Source organism: Buteo buteo, chromosome 15 (genome assembly GCF_964188355.1).
Source record: "Buteo buteo chromosome 15, bButBut1.hap1.1, whole genome shotgun sequence".
Lineage (NCBI taxonomy): Eukaryota > Metazoa > Chordata > Aves > Accipitriformes > Accipitridae > Buteo > Buteo buteo.
The window spans coordinates 20,424,586-20,442,369 of NC_134185.1; the positions used below are offsets into that span (position 1 = coordinate 20,424,586).

General features: G+C 42.2%; 1 protein-coding gene across 2 annotated transcripts in view; it reads right to left on the bottom strand.

Annotated features, from left to right (window-relative positions):
* The window catches only part of ATG5 (autophagy related 5), an 84,365-nt gene extending 68,942 nt beyond the window's left edge, over positions 1-15,423 (bottom strand). Inside the window, exons 1-3 of one of the 2 annotated variants that reach the window (XM_075046701.1) lie at positions 15,342-15,423; positions 14,257-14,417; positions 7,049-7,176 (exon numbers count right to left, since the gene is read on the bottom strand). In XM_075046701.1, coding sequence (XP_074902802.1) covers positions 7,049-7,176; positions 14,257-14,364 — 236 coding nt within the window. In that variant the 5' untranslated portion in view covers positions 14,365-14,417; positions 15,342-15,423. The remainder of the gene's footprint in view (positions 1-7,048; positions 7,177-14,256; positions 14,418-15,341) is intronic. The other variant, XM_075046702.1, reaches the window with a different exon arrangement.
* Between the last annotated feature and the right edge of the window lie 2,361 nt (positions 15,424-17,784).

The window sequence follows — 17,784 nt, forward strand, 5'->3', positions numbered from 1 at the left end:
TTTATACCACATTGACCCTTAACATCTCTTCCCTCTCTCACCTGCCTGATGTCACTGTGGAGAATAAGCAGTAAAGTGAAAAAATTACATATCTGTAAAAGGCCTGAAAGAGGATAGATTAAAATGAACTCTGTACCTTTACTATCAAATTAAGAAGAATATAAGGGGAGGAAAAAGATTAATTGGAGTTTTGTATTTTAGTAGTATTCTGGATTAAAGGAGTTACACAAAGAAGCTGCTTCCTCCAAATATTCACTTCTGTCTTATAGCTTTGTCTCCTTTAAATTCATTACAAAATACAGCCTCCAGCAATATAAGGAATATGTATCACATACACAAACTTCCACAGGCACTCTAAAAAAGTCTTTCTGCAACTTTCTCATAAGCAGACACTGGCAAGATTTTTGATAATTTTTTTTTTTTTGCATTCAGCATACCAAGCTCCATTCTCTTATCTTTCAAAAATCTTAGCTAAAAGAGCCTTCCCAGGTTTTCACCCTACAAAGAGATAAACACACACTTAACTGTAAACTCAGTAGCTTCACTGAATTAAACGGGACTGATCACAGGACACAGAGCAAAGCACACAGGTAAGTTTTGAAAGAGTTTCTGGAGAGCCATAACCAAGAGCATTGCTCTAAAAACACCTGTGCCAAGCCAATTTCCTGACCTGCTAAACTCTCACACAACAGTGCTTTAGCACCCTCTATGGGTAAGCTAACCCCAAAGCTAAGACAAAGTCACCACAACAGCAAAATAAAAAACAAAACAAAGCAGTACTGCAATTCTCGAACTCACCTACTGCATTTGTAACTTCTTAAAGAATAGGGGAAAATATCAAGAAAGGATCTAGAACTGTGTTTTCCTGACAAAGGGAATAAAGAATATAGATAATGCATATCCAGATTTATCCTGATTCACTGCTAATGCTCAAGTTTTTACCAGTAAGACTTTTTACTACTAACTGTCAATCGTGTCTCGAGTACTTCAACAGGGATTGAGCAAGAGTTCCGTGCAAGAGTGGTTTACCAGATGAGCTAGTAATAAAAATCAGATTTCCTTTGATAATTAGATGAACATGAACGACTTTCAGTTACTTTCAGTTTATATAACAAAAGATACAGCTACCAAAAAAAAAAAAAAAAAAGCATCAGTTCTTGGCCTCCCCCTCTATTTTCTACCCAGTTTAGATTAGAAAATGAAGTTTATGTACTCAAGCCTTCTTCAGTAGAATCCTTGTGCTTTGCAGAGTTACGTTTTTTATTTTGAAAGAGGCCAGCCCTGAATTCATTTTGTTTCATAGCAGAACACGAGATTAATGAAGACAACAGACCACAAGACAAATTGTTTTCTATTCAGAAGTACAGCCTTCCATTAAGAGGAAAGTTTACAACAAGAGTAAAGCAATCCTGAGATAGAAGACATGTCCTGCTTCAAATTCCAGTTCTCACACACTGGCATTTAATCTGAAGCCAATAGAAGCCTTAAGTAATGCCTGTACATAATCCCGTGTTTCACTTATTTTTGAGATATAGGTAGCATTTTTTAAGAGTCTGGAAACAATAGAACTCCATACAACAATACTAAAGCTATTCTTTATATTTCACTCGTAATAAAACCTGGTTTCTTAACCAGGATAGAGAATTAAGGGAGGCACAAAGAGAGAAGTTGAAAAGAAAAGAGGAGCTGCCAATCTGCACATCGAATAAAAAAACCCAACAACCCAGCATTCACTCACTCCACTCTTAAGTGTTATGAGCCACCTTGTGCTATGAGCCAGTATTCCCTCATTAAAGATCTTGCTTCCAGTGGTACTGCTGCAATGCTGTTTCTGAAATTCTATTTGAAAAATAGGCATTGCAATTAAAGAAATACACAACTGCTCTCTAGAACCTACAGTAACAGGAGAATTAAAAATAAAAAGAATTCAAAAACCCAAGACAGCCTTTAAAGATTCCCCTCCCCCGGCAAAAGAGAAAACAAAGAGAACAACAGCTAAGGGAAACATCCAGCCCAGAAAGGTATCATTTTGAAAAAATATTATGGGATTGTTACAATCAAACTGGTCTTAACTGGAGTGGAAGCCAAGGACAAGCAGACTGTGCAGAACTTTTTCAAAGGAAATAATGGGAAAAATATCAAAGGGAAAATGTCTAAGAGACCATAAACGGTTTTTTACAAGTTGCTAGAGTAATGATTGGTTCTGGAAAGTCTTCAATCTATAGAAGTGTAACAGCACCTTGACTTCCAGCCATTGCCAGTTTATTACTGCTTTTATTATTATACAGAAGGTGGTTTCAGAGTGTGAGAGAAGTCCTGAAAAACACCACGTTAAATACTTAAAATCCTTTTGAAAGTGACAGGTGGGACAGTAACGAAAATTAATTATTACTTCTCTAACAATTTCTTTCTGAACTCAGGACAGAAAGTGACAGCATGAGTTGGTAGGTTGTTTTCAGACCAGGATAATTTACTGTGGTAATTCAGTAAGACTTGTCACATGAACTGATAAATCCAGGACAAAAAAATCCTATGCTCCAGAACTGTCTGGGGTACTAAGTGTATCAAGTGGCCAAAATCTGATGACTAGGTATTTCTAGGAACAAATATCTTACTGAGGTAAATTTTGGCTGCATTGGAAAATACTCTCACCTTTTCCTTTAGTATTCAGTAAGAAATAAATTTTTCTTAGATCTTTTAAGCAAACGCTAGCATTTTCAAATAATATGTCAGCTATGCCTGATCAAGTGGTGCTTTGACCTTTTGACTTCCACTGATTCCTGATTAGGAAGGGTCAAGTATCCATCCAGTTGGCACTAGAGAGACACCTATGCAAGTACCAGGGCACAATCCACAGAAAGGAGACAGAAACTCTGCTGAAGGCCATGTGCAAGGGCTGAAAGAGGATGGTAACAAGCTATAGGGTGTCATCCCCTAGCATCTGCTGAAGAAACCATCCCTGGCACATCAGAGGCCTTCACTCAGGCAGAGCTTCTGAGAGAGGATGCAGGTCTCCAGGTCTCAAGCTGCCAGGAGAGCTTGGGACCTCTCCCGAGGACTGGGGCAAACAGAAGAAGTGTCCTTCCCTGGAGAAGGTATGTGTTAGTGGAGGAGCTATATCACCAAGTTAAGTTAAGGAGCTGCAGGAGGTCAATGGGCTGCACAGCGTCAGGGAAGATAAAAAGACATTGATGGCATCTTCACTGAGACCTTGCAGAGATGAGAGCCTGAACTCCCAGCTGCACAGAAAGACGGTCCACAGTCATTGGAGTGGTGAATGGAGACTCGCAAGATGGGGAAGACCGGAGTCTTGCAACCTCTGACAAGAGAGGGCAGGCTCCTTCTCCACCTGCAGTCAGTGCCTCAATGGCAGACAAGGGGCTAGAAGTTCTGAGGAAGCATCAGAGCAGCCTGAACAGCACATCCACACCAAGAGGAAGCAATCATAGCGGTAGGAGACTCCCTCCTACAGGGGATAGAGCCCTCCCTCATCTGCCAATCTCACTTGCTACCTGCGGAGGTTTGCTGCTTGTTAAGCAACTGCAGACAGACTGGCAAGGTTTGTCCTGTGCTTGGATTATTAGCCCTTGCTGTTCAACCACATGGACACAAATTGTAAGCGCTGCGAGAGAGCCCTTGAGCGTACCAAGAGCAACTATACAGCTCCAGGGGCAAGGTGGCATCTCCACAATTTCGCCATTGAAGGAGAAAGGCTCAGAGAGGCATGAATGCTGGTCAATAACTGGCTGTGCAGCTGGTGTAACATCAAAGAATTGGCTTTTACAGCCACAGGACTCTCTTTGGGGATAAAGGACTGCTAGGAAGAGATGGAATCCACCTAAGTGGGACAGAACTATCTTCGCCTTCCAGTTGGCCAGCCTGGTGAGGACAGCTTTAGACCATAAACAACAGCGGTGTGAATAGCAACCCACAGACAAGTAGAAATTAATGGACATGGGTGGAAAGCAAGTGGTGAAAGGTGACAAATACAAGGGAGATCTCAAAATGATAAAAGAGGGTAGAAGATAGTGTACTACAAGTGTATGTACATAAATGCACACAGCTTGGGAAACAAGCAGGAGAAACTAGAGCTTTCACATGCAGTGACGTAACTGTGACAGTGCTGGGCTAGCTGAGATATGGTGAGACAGTTTGCACAACTGGAATGCTGTTGTGGATGGATGCACACAAGCTCCTCAGGAAAGACAGGCAGGGGAGATGAGGAAGAGTGTTGTTTTCCATGTGAGGGAGCAGCTTAGATGTATGAAACTTAATGGGACAGACAACAGGTTGGTTGAGATCTTGTGGTTCAGGATCAGAGGAGAGACTAGTAAGGGCAACATCACGGTGAGTTTGTTACAGATCATGCGATACAGGCGAGGAAGTAGGTAAGAGTCTTCTTCGAACAACTCAAGAAGTTTCTGCATCACAGACCCTGGTTCTTGTTAATCTCTGACATCTGCTGGAAAAGCAACATGGTAGGACACAAGCAGTCAAGATTTCTTGATACAGGCATTAGATGGACCAGAGCTGACCAGCAGCTGAACCTGTTACTTACTAACAAGATAAAGTAGTTCTGGATGTGATAATCAGTGGCAGCTTTGACTGTAGTGACCATGAAATGGCAGAGTTCAAGATCCTGGAGAGATTGATAAAGGAGAGTCATCAGAATACAGACTTCACTCACCACTTCTTCCTGGTGCCCCTGCACAGTTCAGGCTCAGCCACCTCAGATGCATCACTGGACAGAGCTTTCAGTCCCTCACCTGCAGCCAGAGCACTGAACCTATCCTGTAGTTACAGAAATGCAGGCGGAGAAGGAGCCTTCCTCCTGTTGCCAGAAGTCACGAGCTTCCAGCCCTTCCATATCTTTTCCAAACCAATAATCACAGACTCTGCCTGCCATCTCCTTCAATGTAGCTGTAAGTTTAGGTTCCAGTAGGTGCAGGGTCTCTGAGAAGACTTGATCCATATCCTTTTGTGGTCTCCGATGCTGCAGTCTGATGACCTCTTCCTGCAGCTCCTCAGCTTGGTGACACAGACCCTCCCCCAGCACACACCTCCTGCAGGCAAGGAGACCATCTTCCCCTGCCCCAACAACCTCCGTGGCGGGCCCCAGGCCCCTGTTAACTCCAGACCTGGAGAGCTTCATCCTCCTCAGGAGCTGCAGACCATGAAGTTGAAACTACATTTCAGACTTCCTCCAAAATCTCACTGGAAAACAGAAGAGCTGCAGCTGAAGAGAGATATGCTACATGCCAACCAGGTATAAAACCGCACAGACTGTAAGCCATATGACCTCACAGCACAAAGTAAATAATGAGAATAAGCAATATTATCAGCAAGTTCTACTTGATTCTGAATGCAAAAGTTATACTTGAAAAGGTTAGGCATTAATACTCACTATTCCTTCTCTACAAACTACTAGCTCAATCTAATTCTCAGTTCTGGTATTTGGGTCTTCCCTGGAACAAGCTTCAGCTATTTAGGGGATTACCATTCTCCTAAAATAATGGTTTGCAGATAACATTTTCCTTAGAAAAGCAATTCCACTGAAATCAGTGGAGCTGTTCTGGCAGAATATGCTTAGATTTTCTGAAGGATCAGAGCCTTAATTAGCAGATCATAATTACACTATTCATTTTCATTTCAATGTTCAATGAGTTTACTAACTTCACTTAATTTTAGAATTATAATTTGTATTTTTACTCTATACATATACTTTTTTTTTTAATTATAGTTTAAACATCATGGCGTTTGAAAACTTAACAGAAAAAAAAGACCTATTTTTGTTTGAAGTAAAAAGCCTCTTCCCTTTCTTGTTAAAACTTCAGTGAAAACTTATAAAGCGTCCTCCCATTATCTACCCAAGATTATAAACACACTGGGATAAACTTGGTACCTTGCTGTTTATTTAGACAGTATCCATGACTCAAAGTCAATATGGCACACCAAGAAACCAATCATTGTTAAATTCCAGATAATTTAAATAGATGTCTAAAGCTGGTTTTGCCAGTCAGTTATGAAAAAGTGAAAAAAGCTAGGTTTTATGCTTTCCTATTTACATATTTTCAAGGTTTACACTCGGTTGGTCTCAAAGAAACAAAAGACTAGAAGAGATCTACTGCATCACAAAGTCTAAAGGGACTCCATGATGCGATGCTTGCTAATCACAAGGCAATCCAGGCTCAAGAAGCTAAAACAGTCTCTGGCAGTTTTCTTTCCTATTATGATACAGGAAATAAAAAGAGATATAAAAATATCTTCAGCATTCAAAATACTAAATACTTTCTGGAGAGCTGATGCTATCTATACAGAGCTAGCAAACATTGCAGCTCTCAAAACATTTTCTTTAAAACTCTTTATGGTAGAAATAGAAAGAAACAAAATCTGATGAACAGTATTTATGAAAACTAAGTGAATGAAACAATGTCAGTCTGATTCCCCAATCTCTCAGGAAGAAAAAAAAACAAGATACCTTTAATAGACCATATGACAGAACGAAAATAGAATCAACGGCAATTAGTTCAATAAAGTTGAACTGAATTCAACAAGAGCTTGTGAAGCATTAGATGCAAGCACATATCACACCAGTGAAAGTGAAGGTTACGCGCATGTTTTATTATCTTTAAGCATATATCCTATTTGCATTCAGACTCCAGAAATAATACTTCCTATCTGCATTATTAGGCATCTTTTAAGAAGGTACAATAAGCTAAACAAAGATTTATTTGGCGATTCTACTGCAAGAAATGGTAAAGCCAAAACCACAGGCATTTCATATTATAGTAACAACTAGAACAAAAACAATAGGTGCAGCACCACCTCTGCCTTATACATATAGTAAGTATGAGCAGAATAATCAAAAACATGTTCAACATTAAACCTTCTTCTGTTTTTCCCAAACAACATGCTTTTCTTACCCCCCTCCACTTCTGCCATCTTTGAAAGCCAATAGAGTGATTAGTTTAGGAAAAGTACTGACACTGTGCTGAACTTGGTAACTCTTTAAATGATACATTGAGTAAAGGTACAAAGTTAAACTCACCATTTCAGTGGTGTACCTTCATATTCAAACCATATTTCACTAACTTCCTCTTGTCTCATAACTTTCTGGAAGTGTTTCTTTACTTTGTCTGTTACCAGTGTCAAGTAGCTTATCCTTGGCAAAAGCAACTGAAACAAAAAAAATCATAGAAACTTTAAGTAAACAGAAAATTTGCTAAATTAATAAAAATCTGTAACAAGCATGCATTTTCATAACCAAAATTCAGTCAGCATTCTCCCCCCCTCCCACTTTAAGGTAAGATGTCTTTTAGACAGTTTCCTTATTAATGGTCAATGAAAGGCTATAAAATTATGTACTCAAAAGATGCAGAATAGCAGCATCAGATAGACCAACACAAAAGAAGTAAAAAATTACGTTCTTTATTCTTTCAATGTGGTGGAATTTGATTTCTGCCAAAGAATGAAGCTTCTAACCTTCTTCATATGAACAGCTAGGAAAATTTTTTAACTTATTAAATATAATGAGCAACTGTGTATCACCTATTATTTAAAAATGGAAATTCTTACAAAATTAAGAAGAATTAAAACTAGCTGCTTAAGGGTTTGGTTTCCAAGTGTGTTTTGTATTTCCAATAGCTGGCAATTTCCATTTTCTTTGCACTGGGTTTGCCAATTCAACATGTTAGTGGAAGAATCATAGTAGCCTTGACTATTTAACCTTTGCCCAGCTACTAAAATCAGGAAGAAAACTGTCAACATTTTATCAGTTGAAACAAGACACCTTCTTCTAGCTTTCTAGTATACTATCTTTTTTTCCTCAAGTGTAATGTTATGCACTATCCAAAACAGAATACTGTGTTATTTTTACTTGCAACTCACCTCCCCCCTTTTTTTAAAGTCTTGTGCCTAGTAAGAATGGTTAAGTAGACTGCATCAGTGTACTGACTGATGACTGTATAGTACATTTACTTAAGATGAATCAGTCCATAAGCTTTAACGAATAATGCCTTTCAGTATCCCAATGAGAAAAGATTAACCTCCCTGTAAAATAACATTTAGCTTTGGAGTAGACATTTTAAATGAATCATATTCTTCCTGTAAAGTTATTTTCACTTCCTAATTATTAATAAAATAGATGGGTCTAAGGAATAAATAGAAATAAATTATATTTTGCATACTTAGAGAAACATTTGTTTTCCAGTGTTCCTCATAACCAGTGTTGTTTCTTAAAATATTTTCTTTATAGTATATAGATAATGCTAGGCCTTAAGTGAATGTTAATGGTACAGCCACCACAAACTATGTAGGGATATATTATGCCTGACAGAAAACTTGATCTCTGCTGCAACATTCTTCCAGAATCTCTCCAACAATTAGACCACACTTTGATACATAAATTAGATAATATTTTGGCCATGATACTAGAATTTATTTATAAAGATCAGATTCACAAAGAAGTATGGAGAGTAAATCAAGAGTAAGTTCTTATGAAAGAGAATTGATTTGGTACCATATGGCTTTCTTTTTCCATCTGTTGCTCTTATTACCATCATCATATTGTTTCTACCTTCTTTCATAGAAGTCTAATTCAGCAAGGTAATTAAACATAGCCTTCAGTTTTAAAAGGTGAACAATCTCAATAAATTCAAGTAATATACACACTCAAGTAAGAATTGTTTTGTACCTCAATGACTTGAATGAGAATATAATCTTATCCTTTATTAACATAATTCCACATATGTACCGTGATTGTTCTTGAGACAGTATAGTCCAGGCTATTCCAATCAAACCCAAATATTGTTGGTAATAATTGCATATTATTTCTGTGTGATATTTACAGTTAAATTAATGCTGGTATATCCTGATGAGACCCATTTGGACTGCTACAAAAGCCAATATTCAGCATGCTGCATGTGGCACAGCCATGCAGGAATTGACAAATAAATTAAAGCATTATTGATTGCAACAGTGTTTGACATAACCCTTTAAACTGCATAACTAACTACCTCTGTGAAATATTTTACTTCAGTTTGTAGTGTGGAAGAACAACGCAGTTTCTATTCCAACACAATTAGAGATCACAGACAATAACCAAACAGCATTTAACTGAATTTAACAGAATGTGGCCAGCACTCCCAATGAGCCTCTTTGGAGTACAAAACCCAACTGTTTATCAGGTTAACAGGGACTGCCTGTTTTTCAGAGATGCTGAGCATTTGCAGCACCTACTGTACTCTTTTTTCGGTCTTCCCCCTCCATGAGAGACATGAAAGGATCCAATTCTATCACTTTTCTAGCTTTAACTATCCTAGAGATTTACAAGTATACTAATTCTGTTAAGTGAGACCTTTAAAAGCATAGTTTAAAGACATTTTCATTTTGTTACCCTTTTAATATCCATTGTCCACCAGCTGTCTACACTCAGTGAAAGATACCAGTTGACAAAACGTATTTACTCCAAAAATCCTGTAATTTTTAAATGCAATTATTGAGTATTTCCAGAGGAAAAGTACTAAAAAATATTTAGAAAAAAAATCCTTAATGTATTTAACTATATGCTGGGCTTTAGTCAATCTCTCTGTTTTATAGAGGCCTCTGTATGAAAACCAAAATTCTACACAGCGGTTCACCTTCTAGACTATTGGGCACTCACAAGCTTCTCCAACACTCTAACAATGTGGCAAGGAGCCTTCCTTGTAGGTACAGCCATGTTCACCAGAACGACACTTCTCCTGCAAAAACTTTTGCTACTGACTCCTAAACCAGTCCATGCAGGCCAATGAGGCTATACCCTTTCAGCCTTTGGTTATCCTACAGGAATACTTCTAGATGTTTGGAATGATTCAGTGATAAGAATAATAATTCTTGGTTTAGGGCTGTAATACCTAATTAAGGAAAAAACCCACATGATCATATGAGAAGACATCCTAATCCAAGTTCAACTCATTCCACTAGGTCAGATTTGTTCAACTGCAGGGGTTTTGTTTGGGTTTTTTTGGGTTGGGGGGTGGGGTGGGTTGTTTTTGGGTTGGTTTTTTTTTTTTTTTTTTTTTTTTTTTTTACAAATAACCTATCAGATAACCTATCAGCAGACTTTGTGCTAAAGGTTAGAACAATGCTATGAAAATCCAACACAGCCAACAGTGCAAGTAAAGCAACAACTGCAACCCGAATGCAGGACTGATAAATCACTACTACATAATACACTAAAAGACAGAATGCCCATCATAAATTAAACGACCTACAGTACTGCATGGGCAAACATGCACACAAGATAGTATCAAACTTTTTAATTAATAGACTGAGTGCATATTTACCATAGACTCAATAGTTATCAATTTAAATAGTGTATGAGAGAAAATAAGTAATAGGAAAGTGCATGATATAACACAAAGAATTAAACAGAAGAGAATCCCAGTTTTGATTCAAGTTGTCTGGCAACTGACTCTGCAATGCTGCCTGCTGATCAATGGCAGACAAGTATAATGCTTGCCGCTCACTATGCTGCGTAACAAAGAAACCTGAATGAAAAACTGCACTTTCAGTTGAGCTTTGTGGCTCAGAGGGAGCACATCTGTCTTGTCCCCTAGACAGGACAGACTTGTAAGAAGATTCAAGAGAAGTCTAAAGCAGTCAGTGGGCAAATTGCTTGTAAGTGTCAAGACTGAGTAAGGATTCCTGAAATGTTAAGTGAGGCTGGATGTCTTTCCCTCCAGAAACCAGCTGTGTAAGTTTTCTCCCACTTGGTATAAAAACAAAAAGCTGGCATAAACTCCCTTAAAGTAGTCAGAGTACATGGTATAAAGCCAAGTAGATGTTCACAACCTGTTGCAATGGTCAGTCTGACCATTGCAACAGTAATGAAGACAAGATAAACAAATTGCTCAGTACTAACAATTTAAAAAATAACATTTCAGATTATGAAAAAATCTAAAATTCATATTCACATATGAATTCTTAAGTCAATGGCCATACCCAATGTAATTGTTTAATCCTTTTAAAATAAACAGGTACTAGTTATTAACAGACATAACAATAATCAACTGCTTTTGGTACAATTTCTAGCCCTAGCTTTGAAAGAAATTGTGAAAAATATGCACACAAATTCATATATGCTCAGCTTATACCAGAATAGCTATACAAAACTGCTGGGGGGGGGGGGGGGCAAACAAATAAGATTAGGAGTTCTCCTCATTAAATCAAGAAAACAAAAGTGAATCGGCAAATACACTACCAGGCAAAATAAATCCTAGTAGGCTAGAACATGCCATCCCCAAAACTGCACAAACCACACCACCTTCCTTTCGCATACTGTATATTGCTACAGTATTTAATCCCAATAAACAGGAATGCTTTCTGTAGAGGTTAAATGAAATGCAAGGAACTCCTAATGCCTAAGTAAATGCTTGCAATATATCTTTGTGTAAGAAGAGTACCTCTCCAGCTATCTCCACAGGTCTTGTTGCAGAGCAAAACACCATTTTACATGTAGAACAGATGATAAAACAGAAAAATTCTAGATTTAACAGGAACTGGACTGGTCTGATCACCAATGTATCCAGGATGAAGAAACAAAGCATCCTAACAAGGAATGGCTTTACGCTGCTCACTCTTACAGACATCTTAATAAAACAACCCTTTTGACACTGGGGAAGCTTAAAGAGTGGCCCAGTAAAGGCTAGTCCCTTGGGCAGAGTATCATTCTAAGACCACTTCTGCTGTAATTTTGTTCTTTACACCTGACAAATCTCAGCCAATGAGATTTACTCTACTTCCTGTACACATTTTATTTCTAACTGTTGTTTGCACCAAGAGGCAGACAGTGGAAGATTTTAAAATAAAAATCTTAACAATTTTAGGACTAGGGAAAAATCAGACAGTTCAGCAACAAAGGTAGTTCAACCTAGCTGCTCCCAATTACACTTTTGCTCCAAACACAGGCATTTCTAGGAAACACTCCAAAGAAACTTGATGCATCCATTTCCAGTGTAACTGCAGAAACCTACCTGGCTTGACTACAGGAAGAAATAGGACAGTGTTCTACCTGAGCTGCTTAGTCTTGATGTCACTACTCTTTCCAAAAGATAGACAAGCTCATTTTAAATTAGCTCTGCTACATCCACACAGTGCCATAATGCAATACATGCATGCATCGCTCCTGTGCTGTGCTAATACATCTAGCAGACAAGGGTCTCCTGTCACACCACTCACAACAAACTGAAATCCATCACACAGGTTCTGGGTTGTTTTTCTAACCCCTCACCCTCCAGTTCTATGTCTTCCTCCACCTTCATAAAGCAAGTTCCTCAGAGCAGAAGTTTTTTTTTTCCCCTCTTAACATAACAATGCCAGTATTTCCTTCCCATGCAGCCTTCCCATTTATGGAAGGCAGTCTGGAATAGAGAGGTTATTACCTATATTAACACGCATAATAAAAGGAGACACAAAGCTGAACAGCTGGCATCAAGGGCTGAGAACGTTCGCTACATACACTTCTTTACTTCAGTTTTAGGGGTTTTGAAGGTTTTTACTTCAATTTAGCTCCAGTTTGATCCCATACACTAAATGCCCATTAGCAGCTGACGCACATCTTCTGCTTCAGCTTCACGTGAAAATGATTCAGCTTGTGGGCTATAAGACTGCTGTGTGATGCAAACCTGGGCACAATAAGTAGAAAGGATGAAGACTTACTTCAAAAATGCACTCCAGATCTGGACAAAAACATTAACATAGATGCACTCTGAAGCCCTGAGAACTAAACCATAATTTAAAACCTTGATTGCTATTCTACCTTTTACTGTTATAAATCCTTGGTCCCTTCAAGAAGCAAAGCTATAATATCAGTTCCAACATGACCTGAAAAAGGAAGAAGCTAAAATTTTAGAATTGTGATCTGTGAATAATCAGTGATATAATCAGAAATAGAGAATTAAGCCTTGAGAATTTTTGTGCACACTTTAAGCAGAGTAAATAAAAGAAACCCTACCAGTTTAAAACCATCTCCTTGGCTTATAAAGTTGGCCACACCGTTAAGGTACCATGGTTTCAGGGTTTCCATGCCGATGTTAAACAGATCAAGACCGCATATCTCCATACTTAAACTCATACCTTTCATGTAGCTCTTATACAATATATATATATAAAGTCTGAGAATTCTCGATAGCTCAGATGCATTTGGCAATAGGTCAATGACATGAAGTAAAATTGCTTGTTTTACCAGTGGTGAAACTAAAACATAAAAGATGAGCACTATGATTACTGAACGAAAAGCATTAATGCTTTACTAGGTTTCAAAACCCCACTGAACACACATGTAAATCAGAAACTGATGACACAAAGATGCTATTAAACACAGAAAAAAATATTACTATCCAGTAATATTTTCAAAAAGAGTAGACTGGGATATGACAAGACTTTAGGATTTCAGAATCACGTAAAAATTCATAGTACAAGATTTTCCTCCCACATACTTGTTACGTTTCAAATTTACGTTTCACTGAATCAGCTAGCATTCTCTATCAATCAAATGTCTATTAGGTGCTGAAAGAATGAAAACTGCTGAGTACACCATAAATAAATACCACATGACTATAGAAGGCACCTCCATTTACAACTCAAATGCATCCACCACCCTCATTTTTATCATCAGCTAGCAATCCAGTTCAGGCACTGTACCATTAAGACATCATAGCTGCTTTTCCTACATCTGAGCTAGATCTCTCATGGCTGCTAGCATTTAAAGAAAAGAAAATGAGCAGAAGTCATCCATTAGCAGAAATACTGAAGCCAGTGTTTGTTATGAGTTTGTGTTACACAGGTGACCGATCTTAGTGTTTAAGACTACAGAAAGCCCTGACTGAAGTTATTTCTATAGTAAGGTGACATAAAAGTTCTCTCCTTTCCTTCTGGTCACTATCTAAGAAGATACAAAGTCATAAAGAGGTTAGTTCTTTTACCTAATTACTTGCTGACTTTTCATAATTTTTTTAAGATCTTAATTATCTGCGATAAGTTTCCCTCACTGCTAAAACGAGCTTGAAGTTTTGAACCTGCTGTGAAGAGAGACGGATCATGCAGCATGGTCATATGGTTTACTTTCAGAAGGTACCAGGAATAAGAAGAAAAAAAAGCTTGTGGTTTGGTGTTGGGTTTTTTTTCCACAACACATAGTAGCACACATGATGAAAATGAAGGAAACAAACATAACCATGGCATTGGACCATCTGTGACTACCTTCGTTATACTCACATAGTAAGGTTCAGCTTCCCTTTCAGTTATCTCATCCTGATACAGAGTGAAACAGGTTGGTATTCGTCCAAACCACACATCTCGAAGTACATCTTTGTCATCTGTCATTCTTCCAATGGATAGTGAAGCACATGTAGAACAGTTTGTTTCTTCAGCTAGAACTGCAACCCCATTCCCCCAAAAGGAAACGAGTCAGTAGGACTGCAAATAAATACACCTTGTTCAAGGTTCTCCCGCAAGCACGAGCAACGCCGTCACCGAGACGTTAAAGGCACCGGTTTGTACAAAGGACGGGACGAGTCAGAGCCTCCGAGTTAACACTTTCCCAACTACAAACACACGGTGGATGACGAGTAAACGTGTATTTTCGAAGCCTGCCGCACGCCCCAACCCCAAAGGCGAAGGGGCCTTTCCCGTTACCGCCTTGCAGTCACGCCGCAGCTCCGCCCCCCCCCCCCCCGCCGAGGTCCCGGCTTTAACGGCGGGCGAGCGGCCCCGGACCCGCGGACAGCCAGCAGGGCCGGGGGCCGCAGACAGGCAACGGCGGGGACAACGAACCCAGCAGGGCTCTCGCCGGCGGGGCCGCGGGCCGGCCCGGGGCGGGGGGGTCACCGAGGCCCCAAGACGGGCCCCAGCATCGCCCACCGCCGCGCCGGCCCCCGGAGCCGCCCCGCCAGCAGGCTCGGCCCGGCGGCCGCCCTCCGCGCCCGCAGCAGCGGCCCGGCCAGGCCCCGCGGCGCCTGTTTGTTTGTCTGTCTGTCCGTCCGTCCGTCCGTCCGTCCCTCCCCGGCGGCCGCCCGAGGTGAATCAGCAGCGCACGGCGCGGCGGCGCTCCCGCCTCACGGGGCCGAACCGAGGAGCGCTACGGCGGCAGCCCCCGGCGTGCTCTCCCCGGGCAACGGCAAGGCCGGGGGAGGGGAGGGGAGGGGAGGGGGGGGCGGGCCGCGGCGGCCCCGCCCCAGCCCCAGCCCACCGGGGGTGACCGGGCGTCCCGCGGGGGGGGTGGGCCGGGCCCGGCAGCCCCGCCGGGCCGGGGGTATGGGGGGTGTGCGGGGTCGGGTGTGGGTAGAGGACACAGCCGTTACCTCAGTCGCGACCCCCGCCGCCTGCCTGCCCGCGCGCGCGCGCGGCGTGCGGCGCGCCAGGCAGGAACTGAGCCGCGGCCCCGCCCCCGCCGCGGCCCCGCCCCCCACCTTCCCCGCCCCCGGGCGCACGCGCTCTCCGCCGCGCCGCTTCCGCCCGGCTCCTGGCTGGCAGGCTGCGGAGTCCGTCCCTCCCTCCGTCTTCCGCCCCCAGTCGGCGCCGGAAGCCGGAAGCGAGGCGGAGAAGGGCCGGCGGGGGAGGGGGCGTGGCGGGTTTGAGGTGTCTGGGCGGGAAGGAGGCGGAGGCGGGGCCTTAGGGCGGGCTGTGACGGGGCCTCCCCCGCCGCGGCTGCCCCGGGCACCGAGATGGCGGTGGGGACGGGTCGGTCCCGCAGCCGCCTCCCCGTCGTCCCCTGGTGCGAGGGGGCGGCCGGCCGGCGGCCCCTGAGGGCGCTGTCGGAGCTGCAGCGGCAGGGCCGGAGGAGCGGGGCCGCCGGGCTGCAGCTGGGCCGGGGCCCGGGCCTGGGCCCGCTCCTGAGGCGACAGCGGAGTCGCTCGGCCCCGCTTCTGCCAGCGCGGGGCGAGGGGGGGGCAGAGAACGTGAATGCTGCGAGGTTTGGGTGCTCTCGGGCTTAAAGGCTCTTCTGAGGATTTTGAGTGCAATCTAACCGCTTCAGCTCTCAGTTCTCTCTTACCCGATTGTTCTCTTTTCCTGTTCTTCATGTGGTGGATTTTATACGCCACGATTTTATACCGTGATCACGGGAGGGTGAGGAGTACCTGCCGCCACCCGGGACATCTCCTGCAATACCAAAGCACCGTTCTGGATCGGTTTTTATCTGCCCAGTGGGTGCCAGTTCACGGTGAATTCCACCTCTGCATGTTAAAGGAAGGGCATCTGCAATTCTGCCACTCTGCAAATCCCCGTCTCGATGTCCTACAGCTGTAGGAGCGAACAGGAAGGACGGCACTCTGCAGGTGGGAGGGAACATCGTAATTGCAAGGAACATCTGTGTCATGGCTTCCTTGCTAGTATGTGTCACGCACCAGCAGTTGTCACAGCCGGGTTCTTCTGTGGCAAGACGTACAACTAGCAAATGCATTACAACTGCTATTTTGGCAGTTAACATTTGAAAGAAAACGGATAAAATGTGTTTTTACCTGATGTGGGTGGCACACTGCAATTTCAGTAGGGCGATGTTCTTGCTATGCTGGCTTGTGGCCACCAGATGTCACGCAGTGGCCACTGCTGCTGAAGGTGTCTTCAGGACTTCAAGAACTACAGTTATAACTGACTGACTGCGGGCTTTATCCAAACAAAGACTGACATTTTAATGAATTTGTATGTTGCTGATTCAACCGTATGATTCCGGGAATTTTAGTATTTTTTCAGTCATCTGAAAGATTAGAGAAGGCTGAAGGGCTTCCTTTATTTTTTCCAGTTTAAATAAGCTTGTCATGATCACCTCTTTTTGATAAAACATAATGTTCTGAACACGAGCCCTATTATAAATTATTAGAAAAAAGTAACTTTTTTTGTCAATGCTCTATAAGCAAAAAGTTTAGCTGTGGCAATTCTGTGATTTGGCACATACATGGTGAAACTTTCCCTATCTTCTGTCCAAGGGTTTTTGTGACACATTAATTAAAAAAACAGGTAAACTGGTGTAAAGCTGGAGTAAACTTCATATTTGGTATGGTCTACCCCAAAGCACAGGGAAAGATAACCCACAGCACATGCTACATTGCAAGGGCTTTAGGCTCTCAAGTGACCAGTTCCCTTATGCTCCTAAATGTAGGCAACTTGCACTGACTGTGGGTGCACGTATTGGGCAGCGCCTCTAAAGGGCATGCCAACGCTGAGGTGATGGAAGGGGAGGAGTTCCTCCAGAAGTAGCCCCTGTGCACTCACAACAGTTTAACTAGTGGGGATGGTGTGGAAATTACTGTCTTGCAGACCTGGAATGGCAGAAACTTATGAATGCAGAAGGATGCTTCCATGGAGACCTGTGCAGAACTGATCCCACAATTACAAAGGCATCCAACCCACAAGCACTGGTCATTGCTATAGGCTTCTCTATGGATTTCTGCAAGGAACCCTCCTGACGCTGTTACAGGTTCATTGAAACTGGTCTGACAAGGATGCATTGACTAGTGGAGCTGCTGTGAGGTGCCAGCACCACTGCAAAAAAAAAGTACTTTGCCCTGGTTACAACATTTACAAACTTTCAGAAAGCTTTGCACATATGGGTTTCCCTACAGGAAATCAAGGAGAACCACATGTTTATTCTTTGCCCTTTCTTCCCATGAGCACTTCGGTAGTGCTGAAGGGTTTGACTGATCATTGTAGCGGCATCACTAAAGATAATGCCAGCTTCTCTTGAAAAGAAAATGGCCCAGAAACATCCACTGGCACAACTGCTCCCGCCGATTTTTTCTCATGAGC